General features: G+C 42.7%; 2 protein-coding genes across 3 annotated transcripts in view; both read right to left on the bottom strand.

Annotated features, from left to right (window-relative positions):
• corin (corin, serine peptidase) overlaps positions 1 to 15,655 on the bottom strand; it is a 55,443-nt gene extending 39,788 nt beyond the window's left edge. The window contains exons 1-3 of one of the 2 annotated variants that reach the window (XM_034164543.1): positions 15,536 to 15,655; positions 14,084 to 14,234; positions 3,192 to 3,521 (exon numbers count right to left, since the gene is read on the bottom strand). In XM_034164543.1, coding sequence (XP_034020434.1) covers positions 3,192 to 3,521; positions 14,084 to 14,234; positions 15,536 to 15,586 — 532 coding nt within the window. In that variant the 5' untranslated portion in view covers positions 15,587 to 15,655. Of the gene's footprint in view, positions 1 to 3,191; positions 3,522 to 14,083; positions 14,235 to 15,535 lie in introns of those variants that run through there. The other variant, XM_034164545.1, reaches the window with a different exon arrangement.
• A 1,099-nt stretch (positions 15,656 to 16,754) lies between these two features.
• nfxl1 (nuclear transcription factor, X-box binding-like 1) overlaps positions 16,755 to 19,346 on the bottom strand; it is a 121,198-nt gene continuing 118,606 nt past the window's right edge. Inside the window, exons 23-25 of the mRNA XM_034164059.1 lie at positions 17,922 to 18,002; positions 17,787 to 17,840; positions 16,755 to 17,660 (exon numbers count right to left, since the gene is read on the bottom strand). Coding sequence (XP_034019950.1) covers positions 17,469 to 17,660; positions 17,787 to 17,840; positions 17,922 to 18,002 — 327 coding nt within the window. The 3' untranslated portion in view covers positions 16,755 to 17,468. The remainder of the gene's footprint in view (positions 17,661 to 17,786; positions 17,841 to 17,921; positions 18,003 to 19,346) is intronic.

Here is a 19,346-nt window from a genome sequence, read left to right as displayed (position 1 = left end):
TTTTTCCAACGCTCTTAAAGTTTTTACCTTTTTCTAAATTCACAAAGATTTTTAATCCAGCTCCAACAAGCTTTTTAAAAAGCTACCAGAAACCATTTTCAACAAACACCTTCCACCTCTGGGGTCCAACAAGCTGACAACCTCACTGCAAGCAGCCATCCTGTCGGTAAAGCCAGCCATTCACAAGCCTTTGGGATCACCCTGGGAGACCACTGAGTTAACCCCTGACCCAAGTGAGCACGCTGCAGAGCCTACATCAACGACGGACAGACAGGCCATCCGAACCACCTTTTCAACAGACCAGCTAAGTGACTCAGTTAATGGTTCCAGAAAAAGGGTTTGTTGTCAATGGATACAAAGTGGCTTCTTCTTTTTATTATTATTTTTAAACATATTCATATGTTTGTTTTATAATTTTTTTTTAAATTGGCTTCAAATTTAATAAATAAATTCTAATCAGATTTATTTACTTAAAGTCTTTAAGCTTCATCTCTTTCTTTCATGTCTCATGAGTTAAGCAAATTGTGTCCATAAATGAACTTATTTAATCACTGTCCACAAAAATGCCAGTAAACTGTTCCTTTCTTGTATACTAGGAAATAAATTGTAAATAATTCTGTTGTGGTTCATTTTGTGTTCAGAAGAAAACCTTTGGTCAATCGTATCGTAGAATTCAGACTTTCAGACCCGAGACTGATTAATTATATTGAGACTGATTAATTAATCTGAGACTGATCAATTAATGAATGTTTAAAGTACCTATGCTTCAAATAGGTGGTTCCTCGAGTAAATTATCCTAATTAAATAATTATTAAACCCTAAAATTAATTATTTCGGTGACCCATTAAATGAGGCCTAGGCCAATCTAATTAAATTTCAGAGTTTAACTACTTATTCATTACATTTATTTTGGTGCCCGCGTGGGAGCCAATCCAGAATTGACTAATTTTGTTACATCTTTATGGTCCCCCTTTACGAGGCATGTAATTTCGTTACATCTTTATGGTGCCTCTATGTGAGGCCTGAATATTCGCTACAGGAGCAACCTTGAACCGGGAACCTTTTGCTGTACAAACAAGCACACGTGCTGTGCATTCACCACCTATTTAAGAATGCTTATACCCTTTTTGGGAGGGACTGACCTACATACGTGCATCTGGATTGTCCTAGTTGTTCTGAGGTCAGATTGGTCCAGAACACAGAGGTTAATAATGTCCACTGCTCCACTTTTGTCCAAGGCTCCATTTTATAAAATGTTTTCCACATGTTGGGTTTAAGGTCATCTTACCCAGATGACAATTATTGTGAGAAAACCTTTAAATATTTCTTCACAATATTTGCCTAAAGTCCATGTCCCTGTTTGTCAGAGAAAACCGATATCCACATTGCGCCCTTTGGATTAGAACATGTCGAATCTGTGTAGCTGTTCTGAGAATATTTATAAGTTGTGAAGAAAGTGAACGCTTTCTCAGACGAGCTGTAATCAGACAATTTCAGCAAATGGAGGAATGACTGAGTTAATGTGTTTGAATGAACTGATTTTCACTGTTCATGTGCACACAAATGATTAAAGTTCAAGCATTCATTCATTTTTCTGTATTTTTCCATAAACCGAATGAGAGCCATTAGACTTTGAGTGATCACTGAACAGAAAGCGCCAAATCAGATGAGAGGACACGCGTTCATTAGTATTCACCTCCAGAGGGAATGAAGACGAGCAAAGGACAGCAGCGAGTGAGACGGCGGTAATCTGATCATTTATGGTCTCCGGATGACAAAGACACAGTCAGGTTAGTCTGTCTGAAGAAACTAATCCCATTTAATAGACGACATACTTGATGAAAAACGGGGATTAGGACCCACACCATTAAAAACACGAATCTCTTGATTATTTTAATCATCTCTTGAGTTTGAGGTTTTTCTGCATTGTTGTCGTGGACTTTTATTCCTGAAATTTATTTTACTACTACTACTACTACTACCAATAATAATAATAATACTGAAGAGCAGGTAGCTGAGTGGCTAAAGATCTGGTCTGCCAATATGCAGACATAGGATCAAATCCCACTCATGCTGCCTGCCAACTGCATTGTCTTGGTGCATCCAGGTGTAAATGGGTACCAGCTTTTGGTGAGCTAACATGCATCAGGACCAGTGTCACAGACTGAACGGTCCCCCCCTAAAAATAGGTCCGCCCTGCCTCCACTGCGCATTCGTCAAAACGGAGCTCAGCAGCTGGTAAGAATTTTTTCCTCCAAACCAATCAAATGGATTAATGTGATTATTAACCATCAGATTATAAAGGTAAAACCTCTTAAATCATTCTAATGTCAGTTTTAAGCAGAAATGAGGCTGTTTTAAGCAGAAACAAGGTGATATTCAGTGAAGCTTTGAAATGACAGACGCGCAGTGAACGCAACAGCTAGCAGTCCATGTAGCGGCAGCGCTCTGATCGCTTCTTTTGTCTTTTAGGATGAAATAATGCTGAGTTTATGTGGAAATGATTGTTGTACAAAAATTTCAGATATCTGTCACTGAGATAGATGATGACTGGAGTGCAGTTTTAAGCAGAAACAAGGTGATAATCAGTGAACTGTGGCTAATGACGCATGTGCAGTGAAGGCAGGGTGGACCAATTTTTAGGGGGCACCGTTCAGTCTGCGAAACCGGCGTCCTCTCCAGGAGGAGTCGGAGACAAGAAAATCAGAGAAAATCACCAACATCAACATAGGATTAACTATTAATAATGATGAATACACAGGTTGTCAGTATTTAAGTCACAAACCTCCCAAACAAGTAAAAAAAAAAATGACTTCAACAACACATAAATGAGCTTGAAGAAATCTTTAACATTGGTTAGGTGTCATTAATTTGTTGCAACTTTTATGCTTCAAAACTCATGATTGAAATTCAGGTGATAAGAGAATTTCATCATATATTTTTATTTGTTGTATTTTAATTATTTTTAATTATTTTAGTTAGTACTTCATTGAACGAACATGAATTATATAAATTTTAAAAAATTAGCTGCATTTACTTTATTGTTAATTTTTGAAGTTCCTATTTTTAAAAGTGCATCAGCTGCTGGATTTTCTGACTAACAATCACGACTGTTTTGCATGAGCCCCCACTGTCTCCTGTCACTGCTTGCACTCTTTCAGGAATGTTAGCACTGTGGTTTCCATGGTTACCAATATCATGCTGAACGGTGCTGCTGATCGGCCAGGTGGTGCTCAATGATGTCACAGATGCCAGCCAATCAGGAGGCTCTGTGAAATGCAGAGTTGGTGTGACTGCTGAGGAGGAAGGTGGTGGATATCCAGCAGGCATTGTGGCAATTGTGATGTCAATGTGGGTGTTGCCACGTGTGATTACATTGGAGCTTTGGGTTTCGAGTGACTCGTTTTCAAACTCTGAGGAGGGGGGGTTTGTGCCATTGACATGGTAACCAGGATTGCTGTCAGCCATGGGCTCGGGCGACGGTAGGTGGCTGGAACCCAGGAGGCTTGGACTGAACATCCCTGTAGAATAAAAGACAAATGCTGCAAACCACATAATTGTTGAATAATGGCAAACTAATTTGATAACTGATTGTTTAAAGCCATTTCAAGCAAAAATACTGAGACACTCACACACACATCTTTAACCACTTAGTCCAATTAAGGGTCGCGGGGGGCTGGAGTCTATCCCAGGAGCCATAGAGCGCGAGGCGGGGTACACCCAGGACAGGACACCAGTCTGTCTACTGACAAATACTTCCTTCAATTTTTTTAAACCAACAACAGCATGAAGTTATGGGAGAGCGTAGTACAAGCTAGGCTTAGAAAACAGGCAAAGATCTGCGAGCAGCAATATGGTTTCATGCCGAGAAAGAGCACTACAGATGCAATGTTTGCGCTGAGAATACTGTTGGAGAAGTATCGAGAAGGCCAGAAGGAGTTACATTGTGTGTTTGTGGATTTAGAGAAAGCTTATGACGGGATGCCAAGAGAAGAGTTGTGGTGTTGCATGAGGAAGTCTGGAGTGGCAGAGAAGTATGTTAGGGTAGTACAGGCATTACCAAACAGCATTTGGTACAGCGTATTTTTGCTGATACATGACTGAAAGTGGCGTATGTCATACTGTTGGGTTGTCCTGGTCCTGCGGTGCACTGCTGACAGCCCTCACGGCCTGACACCTGTGTCCTGTCAGACATGACATTCAGATTGCCTGCTGCATGTCCAAATGGACTGACGGTCCGTTTTTATGTATTTCCACACAAGCACACACACACGCGCATGTCCATCAAAACACAGGACATGTGTTGCAGCTGTGATGTCCAGAACCGGAGATGTCTCAACAGCTGTGGGCAGCCAGCCACACCCACTGTCCTGTCAGCACACATACCAAGATGTCACTCTGTGATCAGATGAGAGATACTTCACCTGGTGGGGAGGTGTGCGCGAACCACACGTACACGTGTTGGGGGAGCGGGGAGAGTGCACGAAACACAGGCACACATGTTGTGGGGGGAGCAGACACTCTGGCACACCACATGTGCACTTGGCAACTTCACAGTCCTGGGGCACTCAGACAAATTTCACTGCCAGCTTGACAATGACTGTCTGCTGACTGTTGTCGTCTTAATAGTGCAAATGGACACACATTTTCTAAGTGCCAAATGTTCGTGTGCGTCACTTGGAATGTGGCCGACACTTGCCGTGAGAAGGATCGATGGGCTTCCACAACACACACTCTGTCTTTCAGCCACTGGTGTGTGCAAATACTTGTAGCAACAGGTGTACGAGGCAGCTACAATTTTACACATTTTGCACACGATTCCTGCTTCATGCGCACTTTATGCACAAATCGACCAAATTCGCACTATGTGTGAAGGGGCCTTTAGTAACGCGTTACTCTAATCTGACTGCTTTTTTCAGTACCGAGTAATCAAACACATTAATCTTTCCAAATCAGTAATCAGATTAAAGTTACTTCTCCGAGTCACTGTGCATTACTATTATTTTTTTTAATGTGGGTTGATTGCAGCATTAAAAATCCCATGGGCAAGTGAAGGTCGGGTTCGACTAAAGAGTCCAAATCGCCCACTTTCAGCGAGTTGCTAGCTTTTCAACTTCGCTTTTTCCAGCAGCTCCAAGTTGAAAAAGAGTTGTCTCTCAAAGCGTGGTGACTCAGAGCTACAGTTTATCAAAGACATTTTTACATTAGAAATTTTATGTTTTACAGTTACAGTGCTGTCAACAGTTAAATGTGAGGTTAACAAAGATGTCTTTTATTTTTACAAAACAAGTATTTATGTTAATTGAAGTCAAGAAAGGGTGACTATAAATTGAGTATTGGCAAAACAGAATCTAACTGTAATCTAACTTAATTACTTTTAAAATTGAGTAATCGGTAAAGTAACTAAGTTACTTTTTCAAGGAGTAATCAGTAATTGGATTACTTTTTCAAAGTAACTGTAGCAACACTGCAACTGAGTGCCTTTTCTTTACCTGCTCCCCTGAACCACAAACAGAGCCCAAACCCCACAAGCATTTCCTGCCTGGACTTATAACTACACCAATAGTTTTTATCTTGGACTGAGACCCCCAAACAGCACCTTGTCCAGTCAACCACAGTTCAAACTGATATTTAGAAAACAATTTGATTAAATCTATCAGACCTGGAAAAGATCCAGTACCACCCAATGGCATTTTCTGCCGATAATAGGCTCATTAAAATACCAACTCCACCCATTTACTTCCTTGTTCACATAATCCGGGAAGCTGAACTGTGGCATGAAACAGAGATTTCCATGTTAATATTGATGAAACCACAGTACATCCTACTGACTGTGTTTATCTTTTTCTTGTAAAAGGTTAGGGTTAGGTGTAGTTTTGTTGAAGCCATGAACATAATTATTACAATCATTGTGCATGCAGAACAGGTAGACTTTGTCTTTAGGAACTAGGACTTTGTGATTCAGATAATCTTATATTATGTGATTGCTCTGTCTCTCATACTGTACTGGTAGTTGAGCGATAAAGATCTTCGTTAGGTCATGTGTGTTAAAAGTCAAAGGCGGTACAATGACTTGTCCTTTTATTAGGGCCCGAGTAGGAAAAAGTCCTACGAAGACCTTATTGTAACTGTGCTATTTATTAGGGCCCGAGTAGGACAATCTCCTGAGAGGACCCTATTGTAATTGTGCTGTTTATTATTAGGGCCCGAGTAGGACGAAGTCCTGCGAGGACCCTATTGTAATTGTGCTGTTTATTATTATTATTATTTTGATTATTAGTGATTACTATTACTATTTTGATTACTAGTGTCTAGTGTCTGTCTGAACACTGGACACATTCAAGTCTCGGCTGTCATCTGTTGTCTGCTGTGATTGTTTATTGTTTTTCTGTGACTTTTTTCTGTGCTTATGGGTTTTTTTGCTTCAGTGGTGCTGTGTGTGTTCAACACAGCAGCAATGGAGGTTTTTTCTTTTCTCAATTCTTTCCTTGTGTGTGCTTTTATGTGTGTTTATGTACCGGACCGGCTTATGTGTGTTGTTGTTTGTTAAGTGTGTCATGAAGCCGGTCAAGGTTTGCTCAGCCCTGCTCGTGACTCAGGGCAGGGACATACATCTAGAGCTGGGTCCCTGGGCGCCGTAAAGGCGACCTCTGCTCCTAATTGGCAATTAGGATGGGTTAAATGCAGTAAACACATTTCATTGTGCAGGGAACATGTTCCTATGTGCATATGACAATAAACTCCTTTGAATCCTTGAATGAATCCTTGAATTATTAGGGCCCAAGTAGGACAACGTCCCATGAGGACCCTATTGTAATCGCGCTGTTTATTAGGGCTCGAGAAGGACAACGTCCTGCGAGGACCCTAATAATAAAAGAAGAAGCTTCAGAAGCTTCCTCCCCTCCCAGCGGATCCAACTCACCACCAGGTGGTGATCGGTCAACAGCTCGGCCCCTCTCTTCACACAAGTGTCCGAGACACGTGGCCGAAGGTCAGATGATACGATTACAAAGTCGATCATCGACCTCTGGCTCAGGGTGTCCTAGTCTCACGTGCACTTGTGCTCGAACATGGTGTTCGTGATGGACAAACTGTGGCTAGCACAGAAGTCCAACAACTGAACACCACTCGGGTTCAGATCTGGGAGGCCGTGCTTCCCGATCACCCCCTCCAGGTCTCACTGTCGCGCCCACGTGGGCGTTGAAGTCCCCCAGGAGAACAATGGAGTCGGAGCACTATCTAGTACCCCTCCCAGGGACTCCAAGAAGGTCGGGTACTCTGCACTGCCACTCGTCCTGTAGGCCGAGACAACAGTGAGAGACCTGTCCCCGACCCAAAGGCGTAGGGACGCGACCCTCTCGTTCAACGGGGTGAACTCCAACACATGGCGATTTTCGCTGGAGAGCAATGAGCAATGCTACCCCAGTTCACTGCCTCTCCCCGCGGGCAATGCCAGAGAAGTGGAGCGCCCAGCCCCTCTCCAGGAGTTGGATACCAGAGCCCAAGCTGTGTGTGGAGGTGAGCAAAACTATCTCCAGTCAGTACCTCTCAACCTCCCGCACAAACTCAGGCTCCTTCCCCCCCAGCGAGGTGACGTTCCATGTCCCAACAGCAAGAGGTTGTGAGCACGGACCGGGCCGCCAGGCCACCCGCTCTTGACTGCCACCCAGTCCTCTCTGTACCCGACCTCCATGGCCCCCTCTGCAGGTTGTGAACCCACAAGATGGCAGGCCCACGTCACTCTTTCAGGCTGAGCCCGCCGGGCCCTGTGGGCTAAGGCCTGACCACCAGGCACTTGCGTGCGAGCCCCAACCCCAGGCCTGGCTCCAGGGTGGGGCCCTGGCTCCGCCATACCGGGTGACGTCTCATTCCTTGATATTGCACTAGTCATAGGAGCTTCTGAACTGCCCTTAGTCTGACCTGTCACCTACGACCTGTGTGCCATGGGAGACCCTACCACGGGCACGAAGCCCCCGACAACATAGCTCCTAAGATCATCTGGGTACGCAAACTCCCCCACCACGATAAGGTGGCAGTTCGAAGGGGATAAAATTTAAATAAATAATTCTAAATGAATAAAAAATTAAAATACATAATTATTACAGAAGTAAAAGAATAAAACGGATAAAAAAAACTATTCATAAGAAAGAGAATAAAAATGGGTTCCAGTCTTGACTTAAAAATGTCCATGGACTCTGACTGCTTCACGGTCGCAGGAAGACTGGTCCACGGCGTGGGTGCACGATGAGAAAAGGCTCTTGGTCTGTTGACTTCTTCTTCACCCTGGGAACACAGAGAAGTCCCACATCCTGCGACCGCAAAGCCCGGGCCAGCACGTAAAGTTCCACCAGATCAGCCAGATAAGATTGCGCCAGACCATGAACAACTTTATAAGTCAATAATAAAACCTTAAAATCTGCTCTCACAGAGACAGGGAGCCAGTGCAAAACTGCCAAAATGGGTGTGATATGTTCAGACCTTCTGCTACGTGTCAAAAGTCTGGCGGCAGCGTTCTGAACCATCTGAAGACCCCTAATGCTGGACTGTGGTAACCCTGAAAATAGAACATTACAATAATCTAGTCTAGAAGAAACAAAAGCATGAATCAGGGTTTCAGCATCAGCCATAGACAGGATGGGGCGGATCCTCGCTATATTTCGCAGATGAAAAAAAGCAGTCCTAGTAACATCCCTAATGTGGAGGTCAAAAGACAGAATAGGATCAAAAATTACCCCACGGTTCCTCATTTTGTCCGTATGATGTATGACACACAAACCCAGGCCAAGCGCCAGCTGGTCAAACTGATGCTGATGTCTCGCTGGACCAAGAACCATCATTTCAATCTTATCAAAGTTTCAAAGTAGGAAGTTACTAGACATCCAACTTCTCACTGATAGAAGACAGTCCTCCGGGGATTTTAGGGGAGGGAGATTTCCCACAGTTATCGGCATGTGCAACTGAGTATCATCAGCGTAATAATGAAAGACAATCCCAAAACTCCGCAGTATACGCCCAAGGGGTGCCACATACAGGGAGAAAAGCAAGGGGCCTAAAACGGATCCCTGTGGAACCCCAAATCTCATGTCACCAAGGTCAGAGGTAGTGCCATTATACAAGACACATTGAGAACGACTGGACAGATATGACGTCAACCACGCACTTCCAGTAATCCCAAAAAGATTCTCCAACCTATCGCGCTAAATATGATGATCCACGGTATCTAACGCAGTACTGAGATCTAACAACACCAAAACCGTAGTGGTGTCTGAGTCCATTGTGTGTAGAAGATCATTCACTACTTCAGTGAGCGCTGTCTCTGTGGAGTGATATTTCCTAAAAGCAGACTGCAGCGGCTCAAAAAGATCATTCTCATTGAGGTGGTCTACAAGCTGCTGTGAAACCACCTTTTCTAAAATTTTGGAACAGAATGATAGATTTGATATCATCCTGTAATTTTTCAATACACTAGGGTCAAGATTAGATTTCTTAAGTAAAGGTTTAATCACTGCTGATTTAAAACATTTCAGAACAGATCCAGAAGTTAATGACAGATTGATCATTTCCAGCACAGTCGGCCCAAGAGTGGACCACAGGTCCTTAAACAGTTTTGTTGGTATGGGATCAAATAAACAGGTTGTGCTTTTTGTAGATGCCATGAGTTTCTTCAGCACACTTAATGAAATACTATTAAATTCTGTAAATCTAGGTAACACCTCAGTGGTAGCACCCACCTCCACAGCAGGTTTTAATGGCTGGGCCGAGGCGTGCTGAGATATGCTCAGCCTAATATCTTCTATTTTCTTCTCGAAATAATCCAAGAAATCCTGTGCTGAAAAGGGAGAACGAGTAACAGGTGGCTGCCCGTGAATAAGAAATGCTACCATGTCAAACAAGAACTTTGAGTTATGTTCGTTTTTACTGATCAAATCAGAGTAATAGGCCTGCTTTGTGTAATCTAAAATAGCATCCCGCCACACAAGACGGAACACCTCTAATTTGGAACTATGCCATTTCCGTTCCAAACCTCTAGCCACAAACCTCTATTCCACTTCTAAAACATGCAGAACAAGTTGGTGAATGTAGGCGGTGATCGTCATAAAGTTACGAGAAATGGCATTTGTGTGGCAGCGTGCCAAATATCGACCCTTCGCCATGAAATTATGTTCTTCCTTTTGATGTCCTTAATGTTGTCATATCATCATGAAAATTGATAGACAGGTCGAGCACGACAACCTCTTACAATTGATAGAGGTGTCACCCATGGGCGGGGCAAAATGCCTCAATAGCGCCCACCTTGCCACTTTCAAAAACCCCTCCCCATAGGGGTTTTTTTGGAGTAGGGAGATGAAAATTGGTACACGTGTGACTTGCATAGACGTACAAAAAGTCTCTTGCACCATTGGTCTACTCCAAACAGGAAGTCGGATATTTTGAATTTTCATGTCATTTTGGCGTGATTTCCACATGTTGTATTTGAACGAACTCCTCCTAGGGATTTTGTCCAATGCACTTCAAATTTCTTCCACATCACCCAGAGACGATACTGACCAAAAGTTATTGAAAGCTTTTCTTTATGTCGAAGGGTGTGGCCGCTATGGCGCCGCAATTTTGACCCTTTGCCATGGAACATTATACTTAAACAGGTACTGATGTCACATAGTTAACCCCATCAACTTCATTCCACTTCTAAAACATGCAGAACAAGTTGGTGACCGTAGGCAATGATCGCCGTGATGTCACGAGTAACGGTGTCCATGTGGCGGCGTGCCGAACATCGCCCCTTTGCCATGAAATTACGTTCTTCCCTTTGACAGCTTTAATTCTGTCATATCATCATGAAAATTGATACACAGCTCCAGCACAACCACCTCTTACAATTCATAGGGGCGTCGCCCATGGGCGGGGCAAAATCCATCAATAGCGCACACTTGCAACTTTCAAAAACCCCTCCCAACAGGGTTTTTTTTTTGGAGTAGCGAGATGAAAATTGGTACACGTGTGACTTGCATAGACGTACAAAAAAGTCTCTTGCAGCATTGGTCTACTTCAAACAGGAAGTCAGCCATTTTGAATTTTCGTGCAATCAACCATCAACATGTCATAACTCCTTCATTGTCTGATTTAGTTGAAACTTGAACTGTGTGATGAGTGTCTGCCCATGTACGCACCTGCCCACATCTGGTCACAAGGGGATGTGTTGGCCTGGGGAGATGGTGGCACAGACACAAGGGCCCATATATGACTGCTTGCAGTCCTAGTTTTATATGTTATTGTTCTTTTAAATACTTTTTGGTCAAAGCAATCTGATGCCAAGTGGGTGGAGCTTATTGCCATTTGTGAGTCGCCTTTAAAAGGACACAAACAAAGGACCAGGCTCCTCTCTTATCCCTCTCTCTTTACCTTCTGCTGTTCCTTGCTTCTCGTTTCTTTGGTTTTTGCTAAATTTCTTTGTGCCACTTTTTTTTTTGATACTCCAAAGGTCTGAAAAGCCTCACTAATTTTCCAAGTAACTTTAAGACATGAGTCAATTCATCACAACTTTGAAAGCTTTGAAAAGTTCTAAGGCTCACTATAATGCAGTTAATGCATTACTCCTTCATGGGGAGCCTTAGAACTTTTCAGCCTACCCTCATACAGCTGTATTTTCGGGTAGCTGGGATCAGCTGCTGCAAGTACTGCAAATGCAAGGGAGGTGACCCCGACACTGAATGAGCATAATCTTCATATCTGGATTTTGTTGTGTTTACGTGTTTGAAAAAGAAGCAGTCGTGTGGTGTTATCAGTTGTATTATTGGCTCTTGGGAAATTTCCCTGTTAATCTTTAAAACATTTAAGATCTCTAGATACTGCTGTCTGCGAAAGAAACAATTTCTGTTTGGCATTTAACTCAATATCCCATTGATAACAGTATAAATGAAATAAAATTTCATTATATTTGGCAAATGTTTGTTTTCTTTTGATGTACGGTAGTTGATTGACTTATTTTGGCCATTTTCTCTTAAAATATCAAAATAGAAATTTTACACTCTTCTATGACCCTCCCAAAGGCACTGGTCATTCTGAACACTTTGAATACCTCAATAAAATCTATAGCTGCTGCAGTTTAGAAAACACAGCTGAATTTGAAGTAACACCCAGGCCGAAAAGGGGCGTGGTTATTTTCAGGCTGTTCATCCCAGAAAGAGATTTTGGCACATATCCCAAGTTGTTCATTAGGGATATATTAGTCAGGAACAGTTGAGTACATCTCAGCGAGGTCCTCTACTACAGTGAGGAAAATAAGTATTTGAACACCCTGCAATTTTGCAAGTTCTCCCACTTAGAAATCATGGAGGGGTCTGAAATTTTCATCTTAGGTGCATGTCCACTGTGAGAGACATATTCTAAAAAAAAAAAAAAAATCCAGAAATCACAATGTATGATTTTTTAAATAATTTGTTTGTATGTTACTGCTGCAAATAAGTATTTGAACACCTACCAACCATCAAGAATTCTGGTTCACACAGACCTGTTAATTTTTCTTTAAGGAGCCCTCTTATTCTGCACTCTTTACCTGTATTAACTGCACCTGTTTGAACTTGTTACCTGTATAAAAGACACCTGTTCACACACTCAATCAATCACACTCCAACCTGTCCACCATAGCCAAGACCAAGGAGCTGTCTAAGGACACCAGGGACATAACTGTAGACCTGCACAAGGCTGGGGTGGACTATAGGACAACAGGCAAGCAGCTTGGTAGAAGACAACAACTGTTATGATTATTTATTAGAAAGTGGAAGAAACACAAGATGACTGTCAATCTTCCTCGGTCTATGATTCCATGCAAGATCTCACTTTGTGGGGTAAGGATGATTCTGACAAAGCTCAGAACTACACAGGAGGACCTGGTCAATGACCTGAAGAGAGCTGGGACCACAGTCACAAATATTACATTAGTAACACATGATGCTGTCGTGGTTTAAAATCCTGCAGGGCAGCAAGGTCCCCCTGCTCAAGCCAGCACATGTCCAGGTCCATTTGACGTTCACCAGTGACCATCTGGATGATCCAGAGGAGGCATGGGAGAAGGTCATGTGGTCAGATGAGACCAGAATAGAGCTTTTTGGAATCAACTCCACTTACCATGTTTAGAGGATGAGAACAACCCCAAGAAAACCATACCAACCATGAAGCATGGGGGTGGAAACATTATAATCTGGGGTGCTCTTTTGCAAAGGGGACAGGACGACTGCACCGTATTGAAGGGAGGATGGATGGGGTCACGTATTGCGAGATTTTGGCAAACAACCGCCTTCCCTCAGTAAGAGCATTGAAGATGGGTCATGGCTGGCTTTTTATTATGCTGTGAGAAGTGCCTTGAGGCAATCTCATTGTGAATTGGCGCTATATAAATTCATAAATTTGAATTTTGAATTTGTGCTGGGTCAGGGTGAGGCACCTTTGTTTATGGAAAGTTTTCTTGACATCCACTTCCTGGAAGATCTTTGTGGAATTACTGGACACCCTGACTGCAGCAGCCGACAGGCTGAGTGAAGTACTCCAGACCCAGGAGGGGCTAGGGTTAACCCTGCACAGAACCATCCTGGGTCTGTACAGTGACACAAGCCAACTGAATCTTCCCTGAACTGTAGTTGAGGGCACCGTGCCTGCAGCATGTCTGTGCATGATTACATGCACTGTCTAATATTTGAGGACGTTATCATAACCTCACCTATACCGTGACATTACAAATGATCGATTGATTGGTAGACACGTCATCTCTCTAGACCTTTTAGTTCCAGAGGTATCCTCGGAGAACTGTTGAGAACTGATTTTTTTTTTTCTTTTTGGGCTGTATCTTTGATGACCTTTGAGCCATCTGTTCTAAAAGTGAATCTGCAGAATATCACCAAATCAGATTAAAAATCAGTTTTTCCAAGTGACTTTGTACACGGATGACATCAGATTAGAAAATGCCAGAATTACACAGAGCCACAGAAATGTGCCAAGAAAACACTCTTATAATAGATTCAATTAATAAACTTTCTTTCCAAGGTGTTTGTGTTGCTAACGGCAACGGTGTGCATGTATGGCTGGTTACCCATAAGGCTTAGCGTGAGCAGCAGCAGACCTGCCAACAGGCTCACTGTTGGAATCAGAATGTAGAGGAGGAGTCGAAGCTGACTGGTTGATCCCAGCTTATGAGGACACACCTCCCTGCCCATCCCTGCCTCAGGTCCTTGAGTCGGATTCTAACATGAAAAAAAAAACACACACACACACAAAAAAACTCAATATTCTTCAGAGTGAGATCATGTTTTGTTCTCAGTCAGAGAACATCAGCATTTTCCCCTAAATATTAAAAATTAGGCTCATCGTTTTCTTGATTTTTACGTACGTTTGTTTGTTGTCAGTTTGTACTGATTTGTTAGATTTGAACAAATTGAATAAAAAAAACAAATGATTCTGGATTAAATACATTCCTGCTCAACAATATTCACTTTTCTTTCTGAATCGACATTTAAATATTTAATATGTTCAGAGATGTCTAAGTGAAAACTCAGAACAGGTGCGGGACTTTTGGGTTGTTGGTTCAAAACCCACTGAAGAAACAAGCGGAGTCAGAAAAAGATTGTGTTCAATACTTCAGCACGCTAAGAACTTGAAATGAGTCTGAGATCTGGACCTCAGTTCTCAGACAGTCCACTGATTTAACAGTCAGGACCAAAAGTATTTGGGCAGTGACTTCTTTTTCATTTTTAGCAAGATGGTTCAAGTGTTGACTGTAAGCCTAAAACAAAAAACAAAACAAAGACTATCTGAATATGATAGAACTGTCAAAGATGTAGCTCCTGGCACCAAGTCTGGACAGGATCTACGCAGTGCGGTGAGTGTACGCGATGATGGCCTGTGAAGTATCACTATGGAAACATGAAGCAGGCTTCGAGTGGAAGCTGTTATTTTTAACATGTTTGTGCTCTCAGAGTTTCCACTGGAAGTGTTGGAGTTATTTTTGAAGCTGTATCATTCCAGAACGACACTTGACTCCACTTGAAGCTCATGTCGCTGGTCTGACCACAGCTCGTGACAAAGTCTGCATGTGAGGCTTCTGAGACTGAAGACGACACAAAGTCTCAGGCAAAAGTTTCATAAAATGTCTCATTTCTAACTGAAAAAGCATCAAAGTCAATGTTTCAAACATCAGCGTTTTACAAGCAATGTCAAAATAAGCTGCTGAAAGACATGACATGCCTAATCACACAACATCAAGAGGACACAAGGAGCCACACAGAGGGACTAAGGACAGAAGGAGGCACACAAGGGACTGAGGACATAAGGAGGCACACAAAGGGCTGAGGACATGAGGAGACACAGGGGGAAAGAGGACATAAGGAGACACACATTGGAGGACAGAGAACTTACAGGGGCACACAAAGGAATGAGGACAGAGGACTTACAGGGGCACACAAAGGAATGGATTCATAAGGAGACACACAAAGGAATAAGGACATAAGGAGACACAAAAAAGGAATGAGAACATAAGGAGACTCACCGACGCAGGTCCTGCTGCTCCTCTGAAGGTGACATGTGGACAGGTCTCCATGACCTGCTGTTGCTGAGCCTGAGACCATCCCTTTGTGTGCAGCTGACAGCTCCCCCAACAGGAAACACGCTGGCTCCACCCCCACCCTGCTCCCCCACCCCCTCTCTCCACGTGATGAGGACTTACCAGGATTACAGGTATTGGTGCTGCAAAGCATGCTGGGACATGGACCTCCTGCATGAAGTTTTACCATATTCTGTCCAAACGTATCAGCTCTTTCATCAGTAAGACATGTTTGACTCACAGGCACTCTGGGCAAATACGGAGACCACAAGGGACACTAACAGGACAGACAGAGCACAGAGGGAAGTGTGTCCCTCACACATTAGTGTCACAGCACAGAGATATAAAGAGGCAAGACACAGAACAACAAAAAGGAGACAGAGACAGCGAAGGAGACACAAAGGAGACAGAAAAAGGGACATACACTAGCTAAAAAAATTCCTTAGATGAGAAAATAGTTTGTCCACTTGAAGGACATTTTTCTTTTCCGGTGTAACAGTATGTCTTCCCCTCAAAAGGCACCATTCCTACAGGGCAACAGTGTTTCGCCAAACCTGACGAGGCCCAATCAGGACAGAGCAACATTTAAACTCTGTCTCAGCTCATAAGTGGGCATGTAGAAGGATACAGAACAGAGGCTGAGTCACTCTGTGGTTCCACCAGGACACACATGTTCAAGATGGGAACAGACTTTACATCAAAAGACCTGCAATCAGTCCAGGGCGAGACCACATCACTGAAGAGATCTTAACAGGGATTTGGGGGGGGATAAACTGGGACACAGGTTAGTTCTCCATACAGATGAACCGAATAGTGCGCAGAAAAAAAAACAGCGCCCTCTTCTTGCTGAGTAGTGTAACTACATCCAGCAGAAACCCCAACAACAAATGTAAAACCCTTCTTTCAGTGTCTCTTGTTTCCACTTGGGGGCGGCCACAGCAGATCAGTGTTGATTTGGCACAAGTTTCACTCAGGTCCCCATCCTGATGCACCTCCACATGATAGGCGTGGTGGCCTTAACCACAAAACCTTCTGCTGTGGAAAGAAGCACACTGAGCACTACAAATGTAAACCCAGCAAAATAAATATAATAATAATAATAACAACAACAACAACATCATCACTTTACGGTAAACAAAACCATGTGACAGGAAGAAAAACTTTGCCAAAGTGACATTTTTATTTTCACATTCCCACAGAGAAAAATACTTCGACATACGAGTACAAACATTTATTTGAGGAGTTTGTTCAGAAAAAAAAAACATCAACACATGAAACAAACGAAAAAAAAAAGAACTTCTACATCATTTTCATTTACTCCAATTGTCCCAGTGCTAGCTTCAACGTTTGCTCATAATGCTAACACAACTGCGGCTTCTCTGTCATGGTAACATGCTAACAGATGGGGAAAAAGGTCAATGAATAATACCTTGAACTGCACAGAGCCGAAATTAATCCAGATAAAATCAGACCAGACGAGCTCATTTAGTGTTCACATTGTTAACATCATATGACGCCTCAGTCGTGGAACCGTAACTATGGTAAAGACTTCACATTAGTATTCCAGCTCCGGGTTTTCAGAACACTTGTGATGAAATTAAACTGAGAAATCTGTGAAATATTCAATGTGAAGTTCCACTTTAAAAAAATAAACATCAGGTTTTTTTTTTTGTTTTTTTTTTAATGGAAGCTAGGACACCGACCAGCTCTACAATAAACTACATAAACTCATGTTATACCAGCAGTATGTCTGGTGACAGCAACTGTCAGAGTCAGATGTCTCACTCCAGACCAAAAAGACAAATTTAAACTAAATTTTTAAAAAGTCAACAGAAAGTTGATCCATAGAAGAAAAAGGAGGAACAGACCACATGATCATTCAGGGCACAGTTAGAAGATAGTAGACAGCAGCTGAAAGCAAAACTCCACCCAGTGGGAGGAGCACAAAGGTCAAGCACCGCCTCCACTTCCCCATTGCTCCTTGGTCATCATCTAACTCCTCTCTCCTGCCTCGTTTCTTACTTCGCCGACCACTTCGCTGTTGCCTCTTCTCGAACGCCTCCAGCTCCTCCTATGAGATACAGAGACAGACATACAGATACAGACAGAGAGAGAGACAGACACACAGACAGCTGCCAGCGTCACTGACTCCTCACAGGCTCGACAGTGAACTTGACTAAAGCAGCTGCAAACTCACCTGAAGTTTCCTCTGCTCCTCCTCCTGAGCTGCTCGAAGCTCTGCCTCCTTCAGCTGACAAGAGCACATATGAACGTGAAATCATGTCATTGTGTCACTGGTGCTGTGTGTGCGTGTGCGTGTGTGTGTGTGTACCTGAGTGAGTTTCTGCTGCTGCTCTCTGCAGGTCTGGTCACACTGGACAGAACACTGACTGGACATGGAACACAGAACCTCCTGTACACAGATCACGTGATCACAGTCACACAGCTAACCTTTGCCAGTCTGTCACAAAGATGAAAGCATGGCATCACAGTGGCGCCATTGAAACTGGTGGTTAATCAATATTATTTGTGGATGATGGTTTATAATACCAGGAGAACATCAAACCTCGTGTTTCACCAGTCCGATACTGTCACTAAGATTCTGTGGATTCTAGCTGACAGGAGAACGACTCTGGCACTGGAGATGTCCAACATCAAAGGCATCTACCCGGACTGAAAGTCACCAACCATAATCGTGGAGAGACAAGGTGACCGTTCGGAAGGACAAAAAAAAAAAGGTCAAAAATTCTTGAAAGGGTAGTTGTAAAACAGCTAACTGATCATCTGCAGAGGAATGGTCTATTTGAAGAGTTTCAGTCAGGGTTTAGAATTCATCATAGTACAGAAACAGCATTAGTGAAGGTTACAAATGATCTTATGGCCTCAGACAGTGGACTCATCTCTGTGCTTGTCCTGTTAGACGTCAGTGCAGCTTTTGATACTGTTGACCATAAAATGTTATTACAGAGATTAGAGCATGCCATAGGTATTAAAGGCACTGCGCTGCAGTGGTTTGAATCATATTTATCTAATAGATTACAATTTGTTCATGTAAATGGGGAATCTTCTTCACAGACTAAGGTTAATTATGGAGCTCCACAAGGTTCTGTGCTAGGACCAATTTTATTCACTTTATACATGCTTCCCTTAGGCAGTATTATTAGAAAGCATTTCTTAAATTTTCATTGTTACGGAGATGATACCCAGCTTTATCTATCCATGAAGCCAGAGGACACACACCAATTAGTTAAACTGCAGGATTGTCTTACAGACATAAAGACATGGATGACCTCTAATTTCCTGCTTTTAAACTCAGATAAAACTGAAGTTATTGTACTTGGCCCCACAAATCTTAGAAACATGGTGTCTAACCAGATCCTTACTCTGGATGGCATTACCCTGACCTCTAGTAATACTGTGAGAAATCTTGGAGTCATTTTTGATCAGGATATGTCCTTCAATGTGCATATTAAGCAAATATGTAGGACTGCTTTTTTGCATTTGCGCAATATCTCTAAAATTAGAAAGGTCTTGTCTCAGAGTGATGCTGAAAAACTAATTCATGCATTTATTTCCTCTAGGCTGGACTATTGTAATTCATTATTATCAGGTTGTCCTAAAAGTTCCCTGAAAAGCCTTCAGTTAATTCAAAATGCTGCAGCTAGAGTACTGACGGGGACTAGAAGGAGAGAGCATATCTCACCCATATTGGCCTCTCTTCATTGGCTTCCTGTTAATTCTAGAATAGAATTTAAAA

Source organism: Thalassophryne amazonica, chromosome 23 (genome assembly GCF_902500255.1).
Source record: "Thalassophryne amazonica chromosome 23, fThaAma1.1, whole genome shotgun sequence".
NCBI classification, from domain to species: domain Eukaryota; kingdom Metazoa; phylum Chordata; class Actinopteri; order Batrachoidiformes; family Batrachoididae; genus Thalassophryne; species Thalassophryne amazonica.
The sequence above is the reverse complement of the archived record's forward strand: the minus strand, read 5'-3'. Positions and strand labels throughout refer to the sequence as shown.